The 23,047-nt window shown below is 34.9% G+C and overlaps 2 protein-coding genes across 4 annotated transcripts in view; both read left to right on the top strand.

Moving 5' to 3' along the window:
- LOC128999033 (uncharacterized) overlaps window positions 1-23,047 on the top strand; it is a 499,696-nt gene that overhangs the window by 330,174 nt on the left and 146,475 nt on the right. The gene's annotated exons all lie outside the window — the stretch shown is intronic.
- LOC128997805 (homeobox protein abdominal-A homolog) overlaps window positions 1-23,047 on the top strand; it is a 59,556-nt gene that overhangs the window by 12,280 nt on the left and 24,229 nt on the right. For 2 of the 3 annotated variants that reach the window (XM_054423525.1, XM_054423523.1), the window contains exon 3: window positions 22,468-22,485. In XM_054423525.1, the coding sequence (XP_054279500.1) occupies window positions 22,468-22,485 (18 nt within the window). Of the gene's footprint in view, window positions 1-11,331; window positions 11,350-22,467; window positions 22,486-23,047 lie in introns of all 3 variants that reach the window. The other variant, XM_054423524.1, reaches the window with a different exon arrangement.

Genomic DNA, 23,047 nt, shown 5'->3' with positions numbered 1-23,047 from the left:
ATATATTTATACTATTCTAATAATTTTCAAAAAAATAATCTTTGATTCCTTTTCACATTTTTAAAGGTTTATTAAAAACTAGAACGTAAGTGCAAAACACATTTTGTATAGTATAGTTTTAGTTGTTAGAAATGGCCTTTTTAAGTGATATTATGGTAATTCTTGAAAGAAATATTATGGTGTAGGCCTATTAAAATCAATACGGTGGGTTGAGACATTCCATTATTACTTTACTGGATTGTGATACTACGCGTATATAGGCAATAGTTGAAAAAAAAAATTATGTAGCCTGCTGAAAAGTCGGTTATGTGTAATAGTGCTTTATATTTTTTAAACCTAGTAAAAATTTGCGATTTTTGTACATTGATTCGGAAACGTTTGTGTCAATGTTTCCTCAGCTACATCATATTTTTTAACAAACTTCACGTCGCGCGTTATTCGATGCATTATTCATTCAGAAGAATGAAAGACTAGAAACACTGATTAGATTATAATGAGATTTACATAATTTGACAACGAGAACCAGTGTTCGGAGTTGTAGAAGAGGCGGTATGTAAACTAGCGGGTAAACAATAGAAAGGTCAAAACTGATTAATTGACCAATTAGGGACAATTGGTGCTACTGCCAGTTTGTGGCCCACTTGACTGAATTCATACAAGTTTGTAGAGCATTAACTCTCGGCAATGTTTTTATACTTTGGTGAACTACTCTGAACCTCTCCTTTAGCTTTGAATTGCTATACAACTCCTTTATTCATGAAGATTTGTAGTTAACTCGACAATGTTTTTATATTTCGGTGAATTGCTCTAAACCTCTCCTTTAGCTTCACAATATAACTTAACTTATATTCATGTACTAACACTCAGTACCTACTTACAACAATACTTCCATACCTCGGTGAAGAGATATAAGCATCTTTTAGAATTGAAAATAATTGCTATTGTTATACTTGACTAAATGCTACCAATTTATAGAGCATTCATTCTTGACAGAGTTCACTTTCAAGTTCTCTTTAATCTTGTCAATTTGCTATGTAACTCCGTTTATATTTGTTTACAAAGATTTGTTACCACCTCTCGACGATTCTTTTATATTTTGGTGAAGTGTTCTTAACCTTTATTTTAGCTTCACGAATGTCTTTAAAACTACACTTTTTTAAGTACCAAGATTAATTAACAACTCTCAACGGTGCTTTAATGTGTTTTTGAGTTGCTCTTGTCTCTTTTTAGCTTAATACTTGCAATTTAACTCCACTCACATTCATATAGGCTATAAATATATTTATACATTCCATTGCTGTCCATTGAGTTAACTGCTCTATCAGATTTTATCGTTCTTTGTCTTGAAAAAAAAAGACGATTACGCTCTGTACTGCACAAAATCTACGATAGACTTAGCTTATTTCTAGCTTAGCTTATTTTAAATGTTGACTTTTATACTAAATCGGTGATTTTTTTTGCCGTATACCTACGTAATATCAAAGTTTCGAAATGTTCCCATTTCTACCAGGATGTTGTCCATAATTGTTAACAGTTATATCATGAGCTTTAGTTCGTACATTTTTGGTTCAAGATGAATCTATGATGAGTTTGGCATTATTAAAAACCACGGAAAATTCGAACTACACATTGAGTGCAATGTATTTCCGAAAACATAGTCAACATCTTAGCTAATACAAAGAATGTGGTCACATTCACGAATACTTTCATACATATCGTCAACATATGAACGTAAACCCAGTATACAATATTTTGAACGATACAAAGTGTGCAATATGTCCTTCAAAACATGGTCAACAACCTAAAGAATAATGATTACAATACGGCAGAGAATTTCAACCTATTTTGCGTACGTTAAAATAAAGATATTTGCCAACTTATAATAGGAAAAACTATACGTAACGCTACGAACTATACAATAGCTTATTCCCTGGGAAAATCGCTAAAATATGCAATAAGTTCTCCTAAACGTAGCAACAATCACAGAATTATAGCTAACGTCGAGGAAAAGAATAAGATTCTTTTACGAATACTTAAGTAAGATGCGTAATATTGCCAACTTATGAAAGTATAAACGAGCTAATAAGCAATGTTAGGGTAGGGTTATTGAGTGGAGCTGGTGAGTGGTGAGTGGTGAGTGGTCGTTGGAGGGAGCGGCACAGGCAAGCGTGCACACAGCGGCAACACTGTACCCTGAAATAGCGCGCACGGCGGCCATAATGAAACCGTGTTTAATACATTCTAGTTAGCAGAGAACCTTGGCTCGTTGCTACCGGGTACTTCAAAATTCTACTTGTATGTCACGTGGCGTTACAATCTTGGGTTTTTCATAAAATTCATGCATTTCCTATCAAATTTTAAGTTTTATGGGACCGATAAAATCATGGGTCTTTTAATGGTGTTGGCCGTTAAGTATTTTACAGGAAATCCCCACACTTCAAAATCTCCTACTAGAGTAAGTTATTGTATAAATAAATATGTCGGTGGAAATGAACAATGCATCTATTTCGAATTTAACTTGTAAAAATGATACAGAGTATGAAAGGAGAAAGAAAGTCAAAATAATGTAGATAGGTATCCACAATTATACTTGCCCAGGAAATAAGTTATCTAAAACCGGTGGATTGTATTACTATTATTACACCTTTAACATGTAGCTTTCACAAAATCACAGCTAACAGGGCTTTAAGGATATTCACGGATATTCTTAAATTAATGTCCTGAGTTTAAAGCACGTGGTATTTTTGTAATGTTTTTATGAATGGACATTTGTCTGTACATTTTAAGTAATCGTCTTTATGTGGCAAGTTCCAAAGGTATTAAAAAATATGTATCCTGTATACTGGCCTAATAAACATCGATTGCTGTAAACAAATTGTAATTGTGAACATTGACTTGTACCGTTGCATTTAAAACTACGCGCCAGTTGAGTTTCATAGAATGAATCGTCAAAAAAACATAAATAATGTGATTTTGATATTGACATAGTAAAAACATACATAGTACAGTTCATTACAATTTGTCAATAACGATATGAGCCTATCAGAGCATTGAACGATGTGACTAAGTATTATGATATACGTAATGTCCAAATCATATTCAACGTATAAGTAAAGCTTGTTTAAGCTGTAGTCAAATTTACGTTACGAAATTCGTTCCTATATTCAATATTGTAACTTGAATTCTAAACAACATTCGACGCTGTTAGGAGGGAAATCACAGGTTTAAATTAAAACATCCTTGAGTATTATTATTAGCTGTTTGAGAGTATTCAAGCTAGAAACACAATTCCTGGAACATGTTTAGTTACATTTCAATGAATTTAAAATTTAAATGTCGTCAGTGGACTAAAGCTGTAGGTATTTCGGATTGGAGAACACCAAGATCCAAAACTTTTGAACCCATTACTTTTTAAACAAGGTGGGAAGATTTCTGGCCGGGAGAAAGCTGTAGGGGTTGAATAGACGCGCTTTTTACGGGAAACAAAGGGGTGAAAGTCGTTGTTTTGCTAAAGGGTTTGGCAATAAATTCTTCTTGCCGAAAACAAAACCTGCCGTTATAGAGGTTTTGCACGCGCGCCAGGTGTCAGAGGAAGAAAAGCGAAGCCGTAAAAAAGCTGGCACGAAATATCGCTAATCTATCGACACGACAGCGACTTAGGCTTTGTCCGTGGATTTGATTGTAAGTCCAATAAACAAACCCTTCAAGCAATGTTCGCTGTTGCAATAATACCGGTGTTTATTTGCATAAACCTAAAGTCACTATTGTTCGAATGTGGTCAGAGTTTATACATAGTATGTGTTTATGATACGATTATGTGAGTATCGGTGAAAAAGTACATCTTGAAATGTTTGGGTAGGAAATTTTGTTCTAAACTTCGTTCTAAATTAAAATATTGAACCTGCTAATGGCTGAATAAGTTAAATAATTAGTAATGCACAATTCCATTTAATATAATATAATTTAAATAATTATTTTTGTGTCTACATGCTCAAAATAATGCTTTATCTGTTTTTTGTGTAAGCTAAATTTTATAAATCTTAAAAAACAGTAATGAAATGTATAACTAAATTTAAATAAACTAAATTAAAACATACCTCGTCTTGCAGTTCAAATAAATAGTGTCTTTTTCAATCCACTACATGTTTCGCCATGTTGGCATTTTCAAGTGGGTAAACAGAAATATAAAAAAAATTTATGCGTTGTTGTTTTATTTATGTTGGCATTTTAAATTTAAATGTTCAACAAGGCCAATATATAACAATTTGTTTCTTTCAACGGAAACTAGGTTTCCATCGTCAGGCTGTTTTTTGGATGAAAAAACTTTGGAAACCTACTTTCCGTAAGCGCTTAAGAATAAAACATATTATTATATATTGGCCTCGTTGAACATTTAAATTTAGTCATGCATTTCATTATTAATTGCTAATATGTCCAATATAAGTTAAAAAAACTGTGTTTTATATGTTATGCTAAACAAGAATTAAATACAAATGGGTATTGTAACTGTTAGTATGTTACACTAACCAGGCTCTTAAGTCTCTTAAAACATTATTTAAATGTTCAAAACCTAAATGTAACAAAATTCCGTGTTTCGAAATAGTTTTTCAACATTAATACAGTGAAAACGAGTTTCAATTAAATCAACTATCTCGATGCCGTATCACAACAGTTAAAACGCCGTGCATAATTAAACGGGCAATATTACACGGGTCATTTTGCCTAATATACCAAGTGAAGGCGCTTTTAATGATGCAAGTTCCTACTTTAACTCTGCTTATAAATTATGAGTCTTTAATTATTCATGCGTTGTTCTACACAATAGTTGACTTTTATATGGGCATACCATGGTCGTGTCAAATAACTGTTTACAAATAATAAAAGCCATCGTAACCGTTATTAGAAAATCTATTTTATTGTACATTTTTATGCATAACATGATTTCTTTAGATATTGTTGCACACCATTTTGGATAGTTTATAACATAAATTGTTATATTCTAAAAAAAACAAAAACATTCTAAGTGAATTTTAAAAGTGACAGAATTATTATATTAACGTTTGTTTACTAATTGCAATTATGAGTAAAATACCTGCGTATTAGTTGTACCTTCTTTTTTACTACTGTTTTAATATAATTTTAATGACTGTCTATTTTCATTCTTTTAGAGTAGTCCATTTAATTTTTAATACAAACCACCACAGTATGCTCCGAACCTACTGTCGGGGAAATAAATATGTGCACTCGAGTTTGAGCCTAAATATCTCTGAGATGAATTATCAGATTTTGTTGAAACAAAAATTAAATGTAAGTTTGTTTAAATACATTTTACGTGGTAACAATTTAAAAATTTTCCGTTTACCAGAAAAATTTATATAGTTGAAAGATCCTAAAAAGTACCGGTTTTTAAGGAACTCTGCACTAACACTGAACTTTAAAAATTAATTGTAAACAAACCACTGAGCCAATCTTTCTGAAATTTTTATGGCTTATTTGTAGGTTTATTGTTAACATTTCCATTCATTTTAAAATTTTTACTCACAATAGTTTTTATGCTGCTGTTAATTTTTAAAACCTATGCTAACATCGTTAATAAGACGCTAAAAATTTCGTTCAAAATACCATCGTGTTTGTCGTGACACAAGAAATAACACCAATATGATAGATTTATAATGCGAACAAAGGTGTTTTTTAAACTGATTTATATTTGTAAACAAAAATTTCTCCCGCGACTGGCAGCGGGCCGCCTGGTGTGCGTACGATATTTCCCAGCCGGGCGGGAGCGCGGCGAATCTGCGACGTTGCCGATGTGTACCTGGCCAGTGGCCACCACACTGACATTGCATGGGCAGCCTATTCACTCACGGCAAACAACTTTGAAAATCAATATTTAGCTTCTGCCTTAATTTTTCGATCGTTGGAAACATTTTTTGCGCGTAAAAATCATATAAGTACCTTCGTATCGCTCCCACGGTAAATTGGTCCACATTTATCCTTGTTCCGATGTTAAAACAATTGGCCACATGATCATACACGGGATAACGTTTGTCACAGCACTTTTCTTTTTCCGCATGAAAGAAACAAATCGCACTAACTATCATCTGTATTTCACCATCGAAAAAATTCCGGCGAGGAGCCATTTTCGAATAGATGTTACCGACCGGTGTAAAAATCTAAGACGAACTGGTTAGCTTGGTTAGTCATCTCTCATAGCGACCACAGTTCAAGAAAGGTGGGAGCTAATGTTTACATTCCATTACTCATCGGATATTCCAGCTGAACGCAACACTTCCCGGAAAGGGTGATGACCGCTCCGATTTATACTCTCAGTTGTATATTTAAAAGTGGCAAATTAAAGAAACCATAAAATAAATACTGGTGGAAAATATTTACTTGGCGTTTAGCTGTTATAATTTTTAACTAGCTCAATAAACACAAAACAGTCAGTGTGGTGGCCACTGGCCAGATACACATCGGCAACGTCGCAGATTCGCCGCGCCCCCGCCCGGCTGGGAAATATCGTACGCACACCAGGCGGCCCGCTGCCAGTCGCGGGAGAAATTTTTGTTTACAAATATAAATCTGTTTAAAAAACGCCTTTGTTCGCATTATAAATCTATCATATTGGTGTTATTTCTTGTGTCACGACAAACACGATGGTATTTTGAACGAAATTTTTAGCGTCTTATTAACGATGTTAGCATAGGTTTTAAAAACTAACAGCAGCATAAAAACTTTTGTGAGTAAAAATTTTAAAATGCATGGAAATGTTAACAATAAACCTACCAATAAGCCATAAAAATTTCAGAAAGATTGGCTCAGTGGTTTGTTTACAATTAATTTTTAAACTTCAGTGTTAGTGCAGAGTTCCTTAAAAACCGGTACTTTTTAGGATCTTTCAACTATATAAATTTTTCTGGTAAACGGAAAATTTTTAAATTGTTACCACGTAAAATATATTTAAACAAGCTTACATTTAATTTTTGTTTCAACAAAATCGGATAATTAATCTCAGAGATATTTAGGCTCAAACTCGAGTGCACATATTTATTTCCCCGACAGTAGTGGACTGGTCTACTGGTCAGCTATCTCACTAGACATGGCTTACATAAAGTCTTTGCTTCTTGTCGTGTGACGATAGGGCTCTCAGCTGTTTAGTAGAGAGGAAGCAGCTACGCTACACACACGCACATAGGTCTACACACACACATACACGCTCTAACAGCTGTTTGACCGCCTGTTTAGGTCAAAACGCTTCGCTATGTGCTCCGCTCCGGCCCGCTCATTCGTGGCGGGAAATCCATTCGCGGTCTAGCTACGCGGTTGTTTGATAAATATTCTTAAGTATTTGTACTTATATCCACTAAGCCACCCATTTAAGGTATTTGTGAGAGTCTGCGAAGTAAGCAATAGGAAAAAGTAAAAGTATGCTTCCCCCTGCCATAATAGGACAAGCTTTTTAGGTCGATGTAAAATGGATCTCGTTTACAAATTCAAATTTTAAACACCGTCATGATCCTCGTCCAATGATCTTACATTTACACACACTTAACAAATCCATGCAGGGGCGTAAAGAGAAAAAGTATGTACAGTACCACACAGGTAAAGGTTTTGGGTCGTAACAATCTTGGGAAAACAAGAGGCAAAGCAACCTGCTCCTCTTCCCAACAATAGACATAAATATGGATCGATAAAACCACTATTGTATCGCCCTATTGTAACTGACCAAATTAAACTAAAATAAAAAGCTGACTGAAAATTCACTTTCAGTCAGCCCAAAGTCATAAGCAAACACAAGGTATCTTAAAAGCGAACAAGTGAACACCCGTCGTAACCTTTCATCTTGGTAGTTTATATTTTCATACATTTGTACGTTGTTGTTATATTTGTAGGCTACTATGTCTGTCATTCAGTAGTCGAATTCGGTACGGAGGCTGACGATTCCAAAATACAATGTTGGCCTACTCTGAGCCGTTCCTAAGGGCGCATTTTACAAAATAGAAAATTGGTGGTTATACGGATGAAGTATCATCAAAGTTGATAGATTTTCGAGATGAAATTTGAGTTTGGGCCAAATAGAGTGACAAGCGCTCTGGCAGCGGATGCGGCAAACTCGGCGCAGTTCAATTGTATCAGACAGGCTTACGATGGCATTACTGACTGTCTGACTACTGTTAATTGGGTGTCGGAAGGAAAATGGCGGCCGTTTCTATGGCGACCTAATGGGCTCTTTGTATGCGGCCCAATGGTTTGTTGATAAAATAAAAAGGCTCAAAGGCCTTGGGATAAATTACATAGCCCTCTCTCTCTTTCACTGCCTCCCTCGTTCCTCTCGGTTCTCCCTCTCTCTCCCACTTCTCTTGCTACACGACAGATCGATTTTAGCCACTTCTTCTCTTTTGTTATTTATTTAGTTTTGTTTCCAATTGTGTTTCGGGCAACCGGCACATTTGTTTCTTTAAACATGTTTCGCTATGGAGAATGTTTTATACCGTGGGATTGGTATAACTAAAAGGAAAACATATTTAGCCTCATCATTGAATCTTTGAGTACAATCAAATTTATGCATGTTTAAATTTTGAGGCAAAACACATGTCGTTTAACGCTGGCTACAGTAGTTACTACGCAGTTGAACAGATTCGCTTCAGTTACACATGTTTACTTCACTGAGCATTTCGCGCCCAAGCGTAGTTTAAACCGTCTGATATACGCGAACACTAACTAGACTTCCCACACGGTAATTTTGTGACTAATGTATACACCTGGCAAACATCATAAAGTAAAATTAGCTGGTCGAAGCGGCGACTCAGGCTGAAGAAAAGCATGAATATCTTACACGCCATTTTACCCGGTAGACTTGTGATTAAGCAATTACGGGCGCATAAAACTTGTATTAAAGTAGAGCAGGGTGCTGTCGTAAGAGGGGAGGGGGGTGCCGAGGATCGCATGACTGGCCATAGTAAACAGCAGGACATGGGCATTAGTTACAGTCGAGGGATCTGCTCCAAAATATTACCGGGTAAAGGCTTTGTTTCACTAATGCCGGACAAATTGTACGTCCCGACGAGGCAAGGCAGCGCCACTGAACAAATTAGGAGAATCATGGAAAATTCATGAAACAATCTCTAAATTCACTACAATTTATAGAGACAGTGGTACAAAATTACTAACGATGACCAAGTAGTGACCAATGTTCTCTATGTAGGATTTATATTCACGTAATGATCAGCACTGACAATTGGTTGAAAGATAAACATGTTCAATAAGAAAATTTACTTGATGGAAAATAATAATAAGTAAACAGTACATACTTATATTTACAGTAAATTGCAACATTTAAGTATATATTACTCAAAATAAAACTGGACTCTAATGTTTTTTCTTAAAGCTAAGAGAGGCCTGTCTTCTTGGCTATAATAGTGGTTCACATACTGTAGCCTTCATATGTTTATCTCAAATTTTACAACCAATGCTTATACATAGAATAAATCATAATATTAAAGATATATTATGAGTTTTTAAGGGTATTTAGTGCATGTATGTCGATTTTTCCTTCAATTGGTGTATGGCCTAACACCCTGAATGATTCTTTCCAGTTAGTGATAAGACTGTTATACATTTACATGTAAGTTTTACAACACTCTGGTGTGCCCCGGAGGGCTATATAGTGTTGTAGGAATACCCACATCTAGATAACATGCGTAACAGAAGCCGCCGTCGTGGTAGTCAGTCAGTTTGAACTGTTATAAAAGTGGTAGCACTCAAAGAAGTCATTAAAGCAATTATAACCTTTTTAATGGGCGATAAAGCACGTGATTGTGTACTTTTTGCGTCATAAAGGAAGATGGCCCTTTCTTTGATTTACGGGCATTTTGGTGTTTGGGGCACGCGCCCGCACAGGGACCTGCCCGTTAATAGGGCAATTAACATTTTATGGGGACAATTCGGCGCTACTTCTCGCCCGTAATTCCTATCACAGGACCACACGTATTAGCTGTTGAATTCTCACCTATGATGAGGTGTAGGTCATCAAAGGAAACACTTAAAAGGGCTCTCAAGCAGCACAACTAAACTAGACCGATTAGTAGTCATTTTTGTTTGAGCATATGTTATAACTGAAATACCGAAACAATTCGCTAGTAAGAAATAAATGTAGCTCAGGTTACCTGTACTCTACGAGTAAAATATTGGATTTAATTTCATGGGATATAAACTATAGTGTGAAAAAACAACTATAGTGTATATTGAAGTTTGATACTGGGCAAAGTTCCGAAACATGTAATTTCTAGAAAATGTATTAATAGGGTGCACAGTTGTTATCAATTTATGAACTTAATAAATATATAAACTAACAATTTGCCTTCATTTCCGGACGTCTCTCCTAGTCCAAAAGCTGTTTTACAGAGTAACTAAGGTCAATAACTAACTTACTTAGAATGTACAGCATTGGGATTAAATTTGTGCTAGTAAGTTAAACACGCTGAAACGTGTTCAAGAATAATTTGTGATTTTAATATTCTATTTCAAGCTATCTCAATCGATTTACGTGCTCGTATTAAAACCTGTTTTAATAACTCTTTACTGCATTTAATACTCTGGTTTATTAAAAACTGTAATTTCATTAAAGACAAAAAGTAAGCAATTCCATAACAGTGATTGGCTTGGCCCGAGTAGAGCGAAGTTTTCAGGGGCGTGGTTCTGTCGTCCTGATGGTCGGACCAAAAAATAAATCAGTTTCAGTGTCCAAAGGGGCAATCAGTTTAATAAATTCCTCGAGGCATTTGCATGTGGCGGCGCTTTGAAGAAACTGGTTCTAGTCGCAGCCAAGATGGCCGCTAAACGGTAAATAATAACTTTCCAATTGGGTACGGTAGAATACTTGGGTCTGATTATCGTTGAATAGAGTCAAACTTTACGTTCATTAATAGTAGCTGAATCCACGATAGTAATTAAAACTAATCTCCTTGAAAGAATTTGGATAATTAATGTAACGCTTGTAGTTAATCATGTTGTATACAATTGTAGAGAGGAGTAATCGGAATTAATTGATGAATTAGATTGTTCATATATCGTAACAAGGTATATTTACATTTCAGAGAGAAGCATTGCATAACCGAACCAATATTTTTATACGTCTTATAAACGGAAACAACTGTATGCTTGTACATGGTTATCATAAGATATACAAAAGTTAATGGTAGTATATTTTTACGATATAAATCTTAATTTACACCTAACAATCTCTTGTTACTATCTATTGTTGTAAATACAGTATTTCCAAACGTTTTATCCAAATCAGTAAAAGTTGTGTTGGTTTTAATGCTGCGGAAGGGATGCTTCAACTGCCAGGTAAATTTGTGTATGCTTCCAAGGCTTTTTGTGTTTGCATCACCACATTTCTATGTTTCGTTCATTTTCTATATCTTTGCATCAAGACCTCACTTTGACTTTTGCTTAGCATCTTGATCTGCGATGTAAATTTCGTGTCGCAAATATCGTTTAATTCAGTTCTCTGATCTTTCGAACGCTTTATACGTTGTTTGAGATTGTTGGGTGTTAGTTAGGTTGATGTTCGATGTCTATTTATAGCTTTTCTCATTGTATATACAATTAAAAGTTGACTCAAAAATGCAATCATTTAGATGTGTATACGTAATATGAAACTGTAAACATAAAAAATTATGAATTTATTCTTTGCTAGTTAATAAAACACCTTAAAGTATTAGGCTATTACCAAATTGAATATTTTATTGTACTTAAAACTTACACAAGCACGGACGTAATGTACATTTACTTGTCATGTTCGATGTATTTTGCATGTATTCTTTTCTTCATTTTTTATATAAACTTACTTTGGATATTTTACTAATCTTATACATTTTGACATTGAAATAGGTAAAAATGTGAAAAACGGTTGAAGGTAAGTGAATTACACATACTTTCGTTACTATATAAAATGTAGCTAAACCTTTATTACATGTAAAATATTAACTCCCACATACTAAATTAAACACATATTTACATGATTAGCTAGTCAAATCTACACTACTTAATTCCGCTGATTCAACAACAATTAATAGTTGGCGTTTTGCGAAATTTTGTTTAAATAAGAATATCTATAAGGCGTATCTGTTTAGATGTCTCTAGAGCTTATTTCTTGGATCTCGATGGTTTAACATTTGAATCATTAGCAATCACACACACTCTCAATACTAACGATGTGAAAAATAGTCCAAGTGCTAAAGTTATTTTGATATAAACAATTTATAAACCTTTGTTTATGAGGCTTACATATACTTTAAGGTAAACAATGTCAGAATTACTGCTGGTACTAATATTTTTGTTGAAAATATAATAACGCACAACTCTCGTGGAATTTTTCAATATCTCAAAAAACTATTCACATGAAATTAACAAAAAGTACACAGGTTCTGGTTTAATTTTACACAGGTAGATAATTTGATGCCCCAAGTCCTACCAACTAAAAGCTTCATTTTGTTTTATACACATATACAAATTTAAATAAGTCTTTAAAAAACTACCAGGGTTGATAAGTTTCTGGATCTTATTGTTGTGGTATCCATTAAAAGCATTCAATAGATACTAAGTTACTAAATAACATTGTAATTGTGTTTGGTTTAAAATTAACATGTTGTTCGGGTGGACATATTATGTTGGGTTGCCTTTTACGTGCAAATCCGTGTTAAACGATTATGGAAATAGTTTAAAACGTATTTTTATTTTAGGAATAATTATGTTACTGTAGCTGTGGTAGCAGTCACACACGAATTTCACCATGATTGACTAGCTCAGTGAACAAATGTTTATGTTATAATAGACAATGTACTAAAGTTTTGGAATATTCTATTCCTTAAAGCTGCATATCTTCGGCAGAAATCCCTTTGTAAGTTTTACAAGTCATAATCGCGTTGTCAACGTGTTCGTAGCATTGTCAGTGTTAGAACGGTTACGATGTTATTGCAAGTGGTTCGGACTGTACTGGCGTCGAACGATCACATCCGGCCCATAAATGCCAAACGGTGGAATTATATTTGTAATTAGTAATTTTAAAAACATTAATCCGGGGTCCAATTTGAAAGCCGAGTCTTGGCGGGACGGCGGGTAAATTATAGCTCCAACTCGTTGTCAGCGGGGGATTGAGATCAAGGAATCCGGTGTCGTAAAGTGGGTGAGATCCTGTCTCGTCTGGCCCACCGTCTGATTTCAACTGGTTCCAGCAATCGTAAAGAGAAAATCCACTTATAGATGAATCCGCGTTGTTTCCAATCAATATCAGGTGAAGCTCCCCGCAAACAAGTAACCGAACAACTAAACTCCCAATTCAAATTCTACAAGGATAGCTTCGGAGATAACCGTTCTAGATAGGCAACCATATTGTCTGTTTAAAATCGTTATCTGTAGCTAGAAAAATCTTCAATAAGAATTAAAGTGGATGGTTTTAAAACTATTTAAAATGATTTAGGTAATTTGAGGCAATTAACAGTAAACAACAGCTATTCTAAAGAGTGCAGATAATACATTTTGGCCTGCATTCGTTTTCAAAACAATCATTTTATCAGTTGCCATTTAAGAGTACTTATTTTGAATACTGTTTTGGTTTAGAGTTCTATAACAATAAGATGCTCTCCATCACTTACAACTGTTTTTAACTCTCTGTTTTAAATTATTTTATCATTTAAAAAAATGGACGAAGTATATAACAATGTTTTAGATAGCATAATGGAAAAAAACTCCAATAGCAATTAGTCCGAAATAAAACACCTTTAAGTGCATCGAATATGTATCTATATTTAAATGCAATTGATCTCTATGGTATCAGAGAAGTAAACATATTTGATATTGTGGTTTGAGTATTTTCGTTTAAATATCAATTACGCAATATCCCACACTTAGTTTCACATTCAGCTTTCAGTTTTATTTCAGCTCAAGCCGTCAATGTGTCGAGCCTTTTCGTGGTCTTGACGTATGTATATAGCTAGTACATGCTAATGTCCACGATTTACACTCCGCAGATGTGGATCGGTCCCATATAGACGCAACATAATACGTCCAAGGTTGGACTAGCTCAACCAACACTCCCTGTAAAGGTTAAAATGCCCATCTTCTACTAAAATATAATTGTTTTATGATGGAGCACCATCTTGATTTGGAGTTTTCTCAATTACAAAATCAATACTTAATGGATTATCATTTAAATTGTGTTGGCGAATTTGTTGTACTAATAGAGAATAAACGGATGGTTTAACTGTACTAATCACAAGCTATTGACGATTACGGATTCAATAATAGTAAATATAAAACACAACAATACACTAAAAGTAAATATTTAGTAAAAATAGGATAAGTGGTTGTTTTTCTGTTTCAAAACTTCAGCTTAACCTACTCCAATCGGCAAATAGACGGTCAAAAGAGCAGTATTTAAGACAATTTTCGTTGTCACCACAATAATATGTATCTATGTGTAAATATGTTGTTGTTTGGATTCGTCGAAATCTGTAAACAAAAGATCCGGCGTACATTCCATGCCTCAGTCCCGTCAGTTCCCGTAGCTGAGCATGCTGGGTAACTTAGGACCCATCAGACCCCGGGATGGCCCGTTTATTCCTTCGTTGACAGTCGCACACGACTCAAATTGCTCTATTTTGCAGCTTCAGACGATGGCGTGGGAGGGGGCAACAACCCTTCCCTTAGGGGCGACTTCCCCTCGCCAAAATAAAAAGCAGACATCGCCATAACTGTTTCGGGGATAGCGGCCCGGTCGACTGCCGCTATACTTTATCTTTTGGCTTTCACATTCTTGTTTTTGATTCCGAAACATATCTCGCTATTTGTCTAGACGGTGATGGGAGTGGATTGTTATTGGACTAGTTTAACTTTCTTGTTTATTCTGTTTTTGTACGTTTTACCGGGGTAACACGTAGCCTCTAACAGTTAGTGCTTTGATTAGTTTTATTTGTGTTCATTTTTGAAACAACTTAAATTTTAAAATCTATTAGCAACAAAAGGGGAATATTTGTGGTAAAATAATCAATTGATATATTTTCTTACAAAATTACCATAAGAAAAATAATTACATTGATTGACAGTTTCTTAAAGCTCTATCACTGGTTTCGTTAACCAAGAAATGTTTTTATTTACGTGCAAATAGCATCTACTCAACTTATAACCTTTGGAAGTTTTTTGAAGGAATTTAACCTTCCGATAACTTAACATTATAATTTTGTTATACATACGGTACTAGTCACTCATTTAATATTGTTAACACACTTATCAAGTAATAATCTTTATATCTTACTATTCTTTCTTTTATTATATCCAATCACACGGTACGATTTTAGTTCCCTGTTGCTCACTTTGCTATATTCATTTCCAAGCTAGATTACAAGTAGATCTGTGTCGAGCCAGTTCTTGATCTTGAAGTATTCATTGTAGCCCGCCCTACTAAATTGTATGGTTCACAATTCATACACTGACGACATTGTTTGGTTCTCGTACAATCCTTATACAATTTTGGTTGGCTTGACTTAATCTGAATGCGTAAGAACCTATCGGTCCTTGAGGTTTTACAAGGTGTGACTTGATAGGCCGAACATCAGTTAGATTGTAATTGATTGTTTATAGCTAACTGGTAGGTTAAAGAACCTTGTCTGTTTACAAATCTAATATGATACGGTTTAGATTCTTGTCATCACACTCAGTCGAAAATGATCAACAATCGGACCCAGACGTGGTAACAAATTGTAAACATGTAACAGATTGCTTATATTCACACATTTATTAGGATGTTGTCTACTCAGAATAACTACTTTCTAAACCTGGTATTTACCCTGGCCACCTTTTGAAACATATTTTTGTAATACAGTGGAACCTTGATAACAAGACCCTCGATAACAAGTTTTATTTTTAAGTCCCCTAAAATTTATTTTACCCCTATTCACATGTGATTGCAAATCTTGCTAAAAAGTCAACCTTGATAAGAAGTCTTATTTAATAATCCCCACGATAGTCTTGATATCAAGGTTCTACTCATGAAATATCTTGACACAGCCATTTACTATACACAGAATAGACTTCCTTTGTAATTTAAACATTTGAAGCCAATAAAATAGATGAAGTTGAGAACCATCTCACTAAATGGTACTAGTATATTGGGTTTAACGTTAATTGAAATCAATGCAGTATCACAGAAAACAGGTGATTGATTTATCACTTGACACAGAATATTGTCATTAGTTGTTAAACCTGGGTAAACCTTTTCAAAAGATTGCATCACGTTTTTTGGCTTTACATTTTTATAATGTATGGGAAGTCTATTCTGTGTGTAGTCAATGACAGAGTGATCGTAGTTTTTATAAGTATTTTTGTTATGAAATATCTAAAATAAAATCTATAATTTTATAAATCCATAAATATGGTTGGAGGTTTAAATGATTATACCCTAAGAAAAATGAAAACGTATTCCTTCCTCCAATGTAGGAGCGATAATTAAACAACTAGGAAACTTTACAACGGGAATAAACTGGAAAGGAAATAAGAAATATCCACCCCGTCCCGTGCAACCCCCGTATCCTTCAACCCTGACGTTCATTGCCCCGATGAAGTCCAATTTAAAAACAATTGAAGAACGGAAGCGAGAAAATATTTCTAATTGAAGCTGGAGAGGGTAGTTAGGAGCTCAACTAATGAGAAAAAGAGCGCAATTGGGCAATAGACCGGGTAGTCTCACCCCTCATAATGGCTCAGACGCGCCCATTCGTCTTAATCACGGGACCACCATGTTTAGGGCACGGGATGGGGGACGGGTACGGGACGGGGTTGCTAGTTATAAATTCCAACCCGGAGTCAGTTTCAACTGACATTAATTCCACCCTCTAGGCCACCCTTGTCGCGGATGTCGCCTAAATTGTGATTTAATAACAGCTCGGAATAGAAAGAACCACTTATAGTTTTAATAAAAATGTATTGTTCACTTACCTTCTTTCAATTTATTTATTTACGGGTAAAATAAATTATATATTTTATTATTGATTGTTGTGTGGGACCAGGTTTGCTGATTATTGTTAGTTAAGTTGATACTGAGTTTTAGAGTCACCTTAAAGGGGCATGTAAACGACCTTGAGAAAATATAAGCTTTTTATATTGATGACGTTTTCAAGTAACGAAGTAACCGATGGTTCAGTGCATGGCTATCGTTATAGTCCACACCTTTTGTGACCAACAGGGTTTTCACCGATGTAGAAATCGATAGCTTTACTATAAACTGTGTAGCTACTCGAACTATATAGTGTTTAGTATTTATTGTATTCTTACTAAACACGATATTAAACATAAAGGCATTTATAAAAAAATTAATTAAGCTTAATTTTTCATAAATATAAAATTTGCCAATCTGATTAGAAATTAATCTAATCAATGAGGATATTAAATTTAAATCAATCAACGTACATGCCTCTACAATCACAATAATAATTGTTATTCATAAATGTGAAACTGGCGATTACTTCTAAATGTCTCGCCAAACGCAAGCGTACGACCTCGTCCGGGAGGTTTAGTGGCAAACAACACATTGTTTTGACTACCGAAATTGAGCAATTTGGAAACAAACAATAGCTTCATTCAGTAGTATGTTTTTACGAAAAGCACGCTTCTTGTTTAGTCTTTGGAAGAAGTGTCAGCCACTCGTCAAACCTGATGACGGCCTCATAAATATAGTTGTTGAAACGTCCTATATTGAGCTCTCTCATTGCGTGCACATAGATGCAGCTGATGTTTACAAAGATTGTGTATACATATCTTGTGTATACCCTTGCATTAAATCATAACACATTATACCAATAACTTTATATAGGATCAGTGTTAAGGCTATACTCTCTTTATTTACGCACTTTGGTTTCAATTCAGATTAAATAACGGGAAACAGGATCAAAAATATAAGAATCCACATACTGTATAGTTAATTTTGTACTCAGAGTTTTTGGTAAATAAAGGTCTCTGAATTTATATATAGTAGCAAAAATTCTAATTTTTCAGTCCTCATAACGGTCAGTAAATCATAATTTGCCATTAAAAGCACGAAGGTTCTAAATAACACAGTGTGTTCGGGTCCAATACAGTAATCGTTAACAGTAAAGTTCCATGTCACAATACGAGTAAGGGCCCATTGTTTCCATAGCAATTAGACTTTCATTACTCTCAGCCCATCACGGCCCCGCAATGGGTAGTTGTACATTGCGGACGCCCTGGAAACTCTGTGACCGCAACTTTCTAAAATGAAAATGTCTACAATTATACCATTAGCCGTCCTCAGACATGGCTCCGATGGTTCTCTGCCTTTTTTCAAGAGTGTAAGGCATAATAATGTTAGGTTTTACGACCGGTCGTAAATGTGGTTTAAGTGCACCTGCGGGCTATAAACGTCCCACCCTCCCTGAGACCCCCACCCCTCCTCACCCCTGCCTACGTCACTCTCATTTCTCAATAATGCCTTTCTTTTATGAGTTTTTAATTTTATTATTTCATAGCAGGATTGCTTGTTTTTCCTGTGACTTTGTCGAGTAATGAGTCATTGTTGTGGGCTACTTCCTGGTTGTTTGTGACCACTTTTTGACTGATATTGCTGTATATCGATTGTGTTAGACCATATGCAATTCATTGTGGAATGCGTTTAAAGTGATTGACCAAATTTTATGTAGTAATTATTTATAACGGTCGATGCCTTATTATTTTGCACAAAAATTTCAAACGTTGAATGTAATAATCATAACATTGAGTTAAACCTCAGCTTTTACAAATAACTACTCTTTTAATTTTCATAATGAGATCTGCCTATACAGTAGAGAATGTAGACTTGGGAAACATTTTTACTGAAATAAAAAATTCAATTTTTTGAATTTAATCAACTTTCATATTTTAATCACATACAATGCTGTCAATTTTGAAACATCTAACGATAAGTGAAGATAGCAACGAATAAAGCTAAATTCTGTACCACGGGATATGTTTTCCATGCAAAATGGTAAAAAACATTATGCTTATGTGAAGAGGTTACTGTGTATATATAGTACTGGGTACTGGGTACATATAGTGGGTGTTAACACTTGAAAGTATGATGATACCATAAGTAGTGGAATGTTAATACAGCTAACATAAGTATGCCAAATAATAAAAAAAAACACACTATTTAGGATATTTGGCAATTAGTGACATCAACCACGATTAGACAACGAGAGCAATATTAAGTTTCCAAATTTCACAAACTATTAACTATTAAAATATTTACATTGTGTGATCTGCATGGATTATAAGTTTTCTTGTAAACTGCGATTCCTATCGCCATACATCCTAAAAGAAACCCCGTTTATCTTATAACAACATATATCTATAACAGACTGGTTGTTGGGAAATATTTTTATTTAGCCTTCAACGAATATTCCTCTGATACCGCGCTCGAACGAATCATTTCACTTGAAATGACTCGGCTCGGAATGGCAATAAAGGGAATTAAATTCAAACTCGATTGTCTGTGGTGATTACATACACAGAGTGTTCCGAAATCAAACTCGTAACTCTGTAGCATAAAATCGGCGTTAGCGCCAGAAGCACGTTGGGTACACATTTAGATGGCGAATTTGGCGCATCAAATTACCATTTTGAGCCGGCATTTTGCTAAAATAGCAGAACTTAGGTGAGACGATGAGACTACGTGCGCCGGAGCTCGTTAAATATTCCCTCTCCCTCAAATACCTCCCCAGCCTCACTCCCTTCCCCAACGGATAGCGTCCGTACTGGTCATGATGCAAATCTGTTTTATCTGCCCAAATGTGGACGTCCGTTTGCAAATTCCCCCTCCCCCCTCGCTCAAAACCCATCTGATACCCGTTTCCCGCTGGATGTCAGCCGACATTTTCTACCGACTTGCATTTATCCAAAACTGCCCGAGCCGGCCTTATCTAAACTGCTTCGTTCTAGTGTAACTGTGTATGCCCACCCGTCAGTGTAATGGATTCTATGCGATCTTTGATTCCACCCGGTATCGTATTTGTTTTGTTTCGTCAGTTAAAAAATATATAATCTACTTCCCTTATCACACAAATTATATAAATACAAAAGCTAAAATGTTTATATAGGCTTTAAGTTATTTGATACCACGTTGTGAGCACATTCGTAATAAGAACACATTTATATTACCCTTGCTATTTTGACTAACAAAAACATATTGAGTTGTAAAATCAACTCCTAAATGAGTGAGCAATAGTTTATCCGTCAGCTGTGCTACTAAACATAATATACTCACCTGAACTGTATTTAGATGCTATGATAACTATGATGAACTATGATAACATTTAACGTCTACTTGTGGTAGTTATAGTTAATTCATACACACTCATCTTTGAAAATGTAGTTCCCCTTATATTTTCCTAATGCCCTGATCCAAGAATTTCATATTCGATACGCTGTTATACGTCAATAGAAAAGAGGGTTGTGAAGTAATAATTAACATAGATATTAAATATCACGGTTTAATTGGCATTCCTCTGCAGTGACCACGGATAGACGCGTTTAGTGCTCGGCTGTCTTCGTAGAAAGTATAAAGGTGTATAAAGGTAAAGTAAGTGTCTACAATGATGTAATACGTCGTAGTACAAAAGTGGTTATTGTAACACCTGTTGGGTCTTTTACAGTTCATATCTCTTCCCTAAAACGTTATATGAGCTGTAATTGCGACAAAGCTTGATAAGATGGTGTAGTGTGACTACGTTAGGTTGGAGATTGACTCATTTCTACTAATCAAAACATGTTAAGATTATCTGTTGATTATTAGTAAACTGGTCGTTCTATGCTTATCAAGAAGTTTGTTGGAGCATCACTTATCAGCTTAGGCTAGGTATGGTTAGGATAGGTTTGGAGTGGGCTACGTGTTGTTTATATCGAAACTCTAACGTCGTTTTACGCCGATTTTAATAGCTTTGAGCTCATAGAAAATATTAAATAAATGTGGAGATGTTCTGCAATTGCAAACCCGCCAATGTAGCGTCGTAGAATCAGCTGATTGGTGAGCCAGATTCACGCTGTACGTGCCTCCGGTGTGGACCAGGGGCTAAACTCCGACTTTGTTTTGACACTGGATCAAGAGGTTGCTTTTAGACCTCGGGGACAAGCCGAAATGATAACATTTGTTTACAAGGTTTAATCTAACTGCGACATTTGCGCGAAAACGACCTCTGGTGTTAGGTATTGCTGGGGAAATAGAAACTTCACGTGAAAGAAAATCCGTACAGGTTGTGTAAAAAAATGTGAAAATCTTCATAGGTCGCACACATTATTAGAAGGCTAATTCTTTGATACACGTTTATTTACGGTATTTTACGGTACTTTACGGTATTTTAAAGTAGCAGGCTACCCCTATAATGAATAAAACTACTGTATACCCAATCCATGTACAGTAAGTACACCACAGCATAGTAGGAATGTAAGACCTTTTCACTTGCACATCTTTTCACATGTATCGACGAAAGGAAGAAGGAAAAACTAAGTTTAAAACACATATAACACAGGTATATTTATGTTTTAAAACAATTTCAACGGTTGATAACTATTCTGAATACCACGTGATCAATGAAATTGTGATCAATAATATAAAATTCCTTGACTCTAGGCTTACATAATTGCAGCCGTCCAACAAACAGTCGTGCTTGCTCAACAATTAGAAGGGGATCAATCATGTTGTTGTCAAAACGACATAAAATTCGCCGTCAAATGGGGCGTCATCAAACGATCCCCTCCACCACGCCATGACGCGGGAATGTAATTAACGATAAGGGCTGGCTGCCATATTAAAAATATCTTACCCTCTGGCAGAATGTAATTAATAAGGAATGTCTCATCCCCACCACGCACTTCCCTAGTGGTAAATTGCGGTTAGAGACGAACTTAGATTGAAAAACTTAGCGGGAAACTTGCCGCTAACTTGGCTTTGACTTTCGACCTTATATTTACCTTGCGAGGCTATTTTCGAATCCGTGCTTATCCCTGGAATAAATAGAATATCCAAACCTACGTCTGCTTAAATTTATCAAAACATACATTAAGTTTGATATTTCTGTTCCCAAAATATTGAGCATAGGTACAAAATGAAAATAGCTGTAATATACATGTAAATAAAGCTTATGAAAGAATATTAAAAAGGCCTTGGAGTATTAACAGTAAAGACTATTATAGCTGTTTTAATAAGCCGTGTCTAATTCAAGGATTACCATAAATTACTAAATTGCTATGTGTAATGTATAATTAAGCTTTAACATTCATTTGATGTTCTATGGTGTGGTTTCTAAATTGCTAATCGATCTATGATATTGTGAGTTGTGACCGTATTTATTTTGAAATTATTGTATTTTCACATGCAAAAATAAAAACAGTGAACATTAATATTGGTTGTATATTTTTCAGGAAGCCAACTCTTCGAAGGTAAGCCATTGATAAGTAATAAGGGTTTTCTAACAATTATTTATAACATATTAAATTTATTTAAATTATACAAATTTTGAGGAAAATTTTAAGAACAAGGTACTTTGACTAACTAAATGCATAGTGATATAGAGTTAGAGTTTTATTTATTTCTTATGTTTTGTCTCCATATGCAACATTTAAAGAGTTGACTAAAAAGTTTATCTTTTAATTCTAAATAAATGTAATTAAATCATATGGAAATGCAAGCCCTCGACAAAAGGTAGAGGTTTTCTAACAATGATATAAATTGTCTTCGTCATTTAATATGTCGACAAATTATTTGTTGTATGATGTCAATTCAACCAACCAGTTACAAAAGTAACTAACCATACTAACCATTACCACAGAAAACAGACTTATAAAACCTATATAATAGAAGTCTGTTTTCTGTGCCATTACTAACTAAATGCATAAAGTATTACTAATGTGATAAGTTTTAAAATTTATTTCTCATAGGTTCTCTCCAAATACAATACCCAATTATTTTACTAAATTACATATTTTAACTCTGGATTTAATT

Source organism: Macrosteles quadrilineatus, unplaced genomic scaffold (assembly GCF_028750875.1).
Source record: "Macrosteles quadrilineatus isolate MER2022 unplaced genomic scaffold, UCM_ALF_1.0 Scaffold_7__1_contigs__length_78375512, whole genome shotgun sequence".
Taxonomy (NCBI): Eukaryota; Metazoa; Arthropoda; class Insecta; order Hemiptera; family Cicadellidae; genus Macrosteles; species Macrosteles quadrilineatus.
The sequence above is the reverse complement of the archived record's forward strand: the minus strand, read 5'-3'. Positions and strand labels throughout refer to the sequence as shown.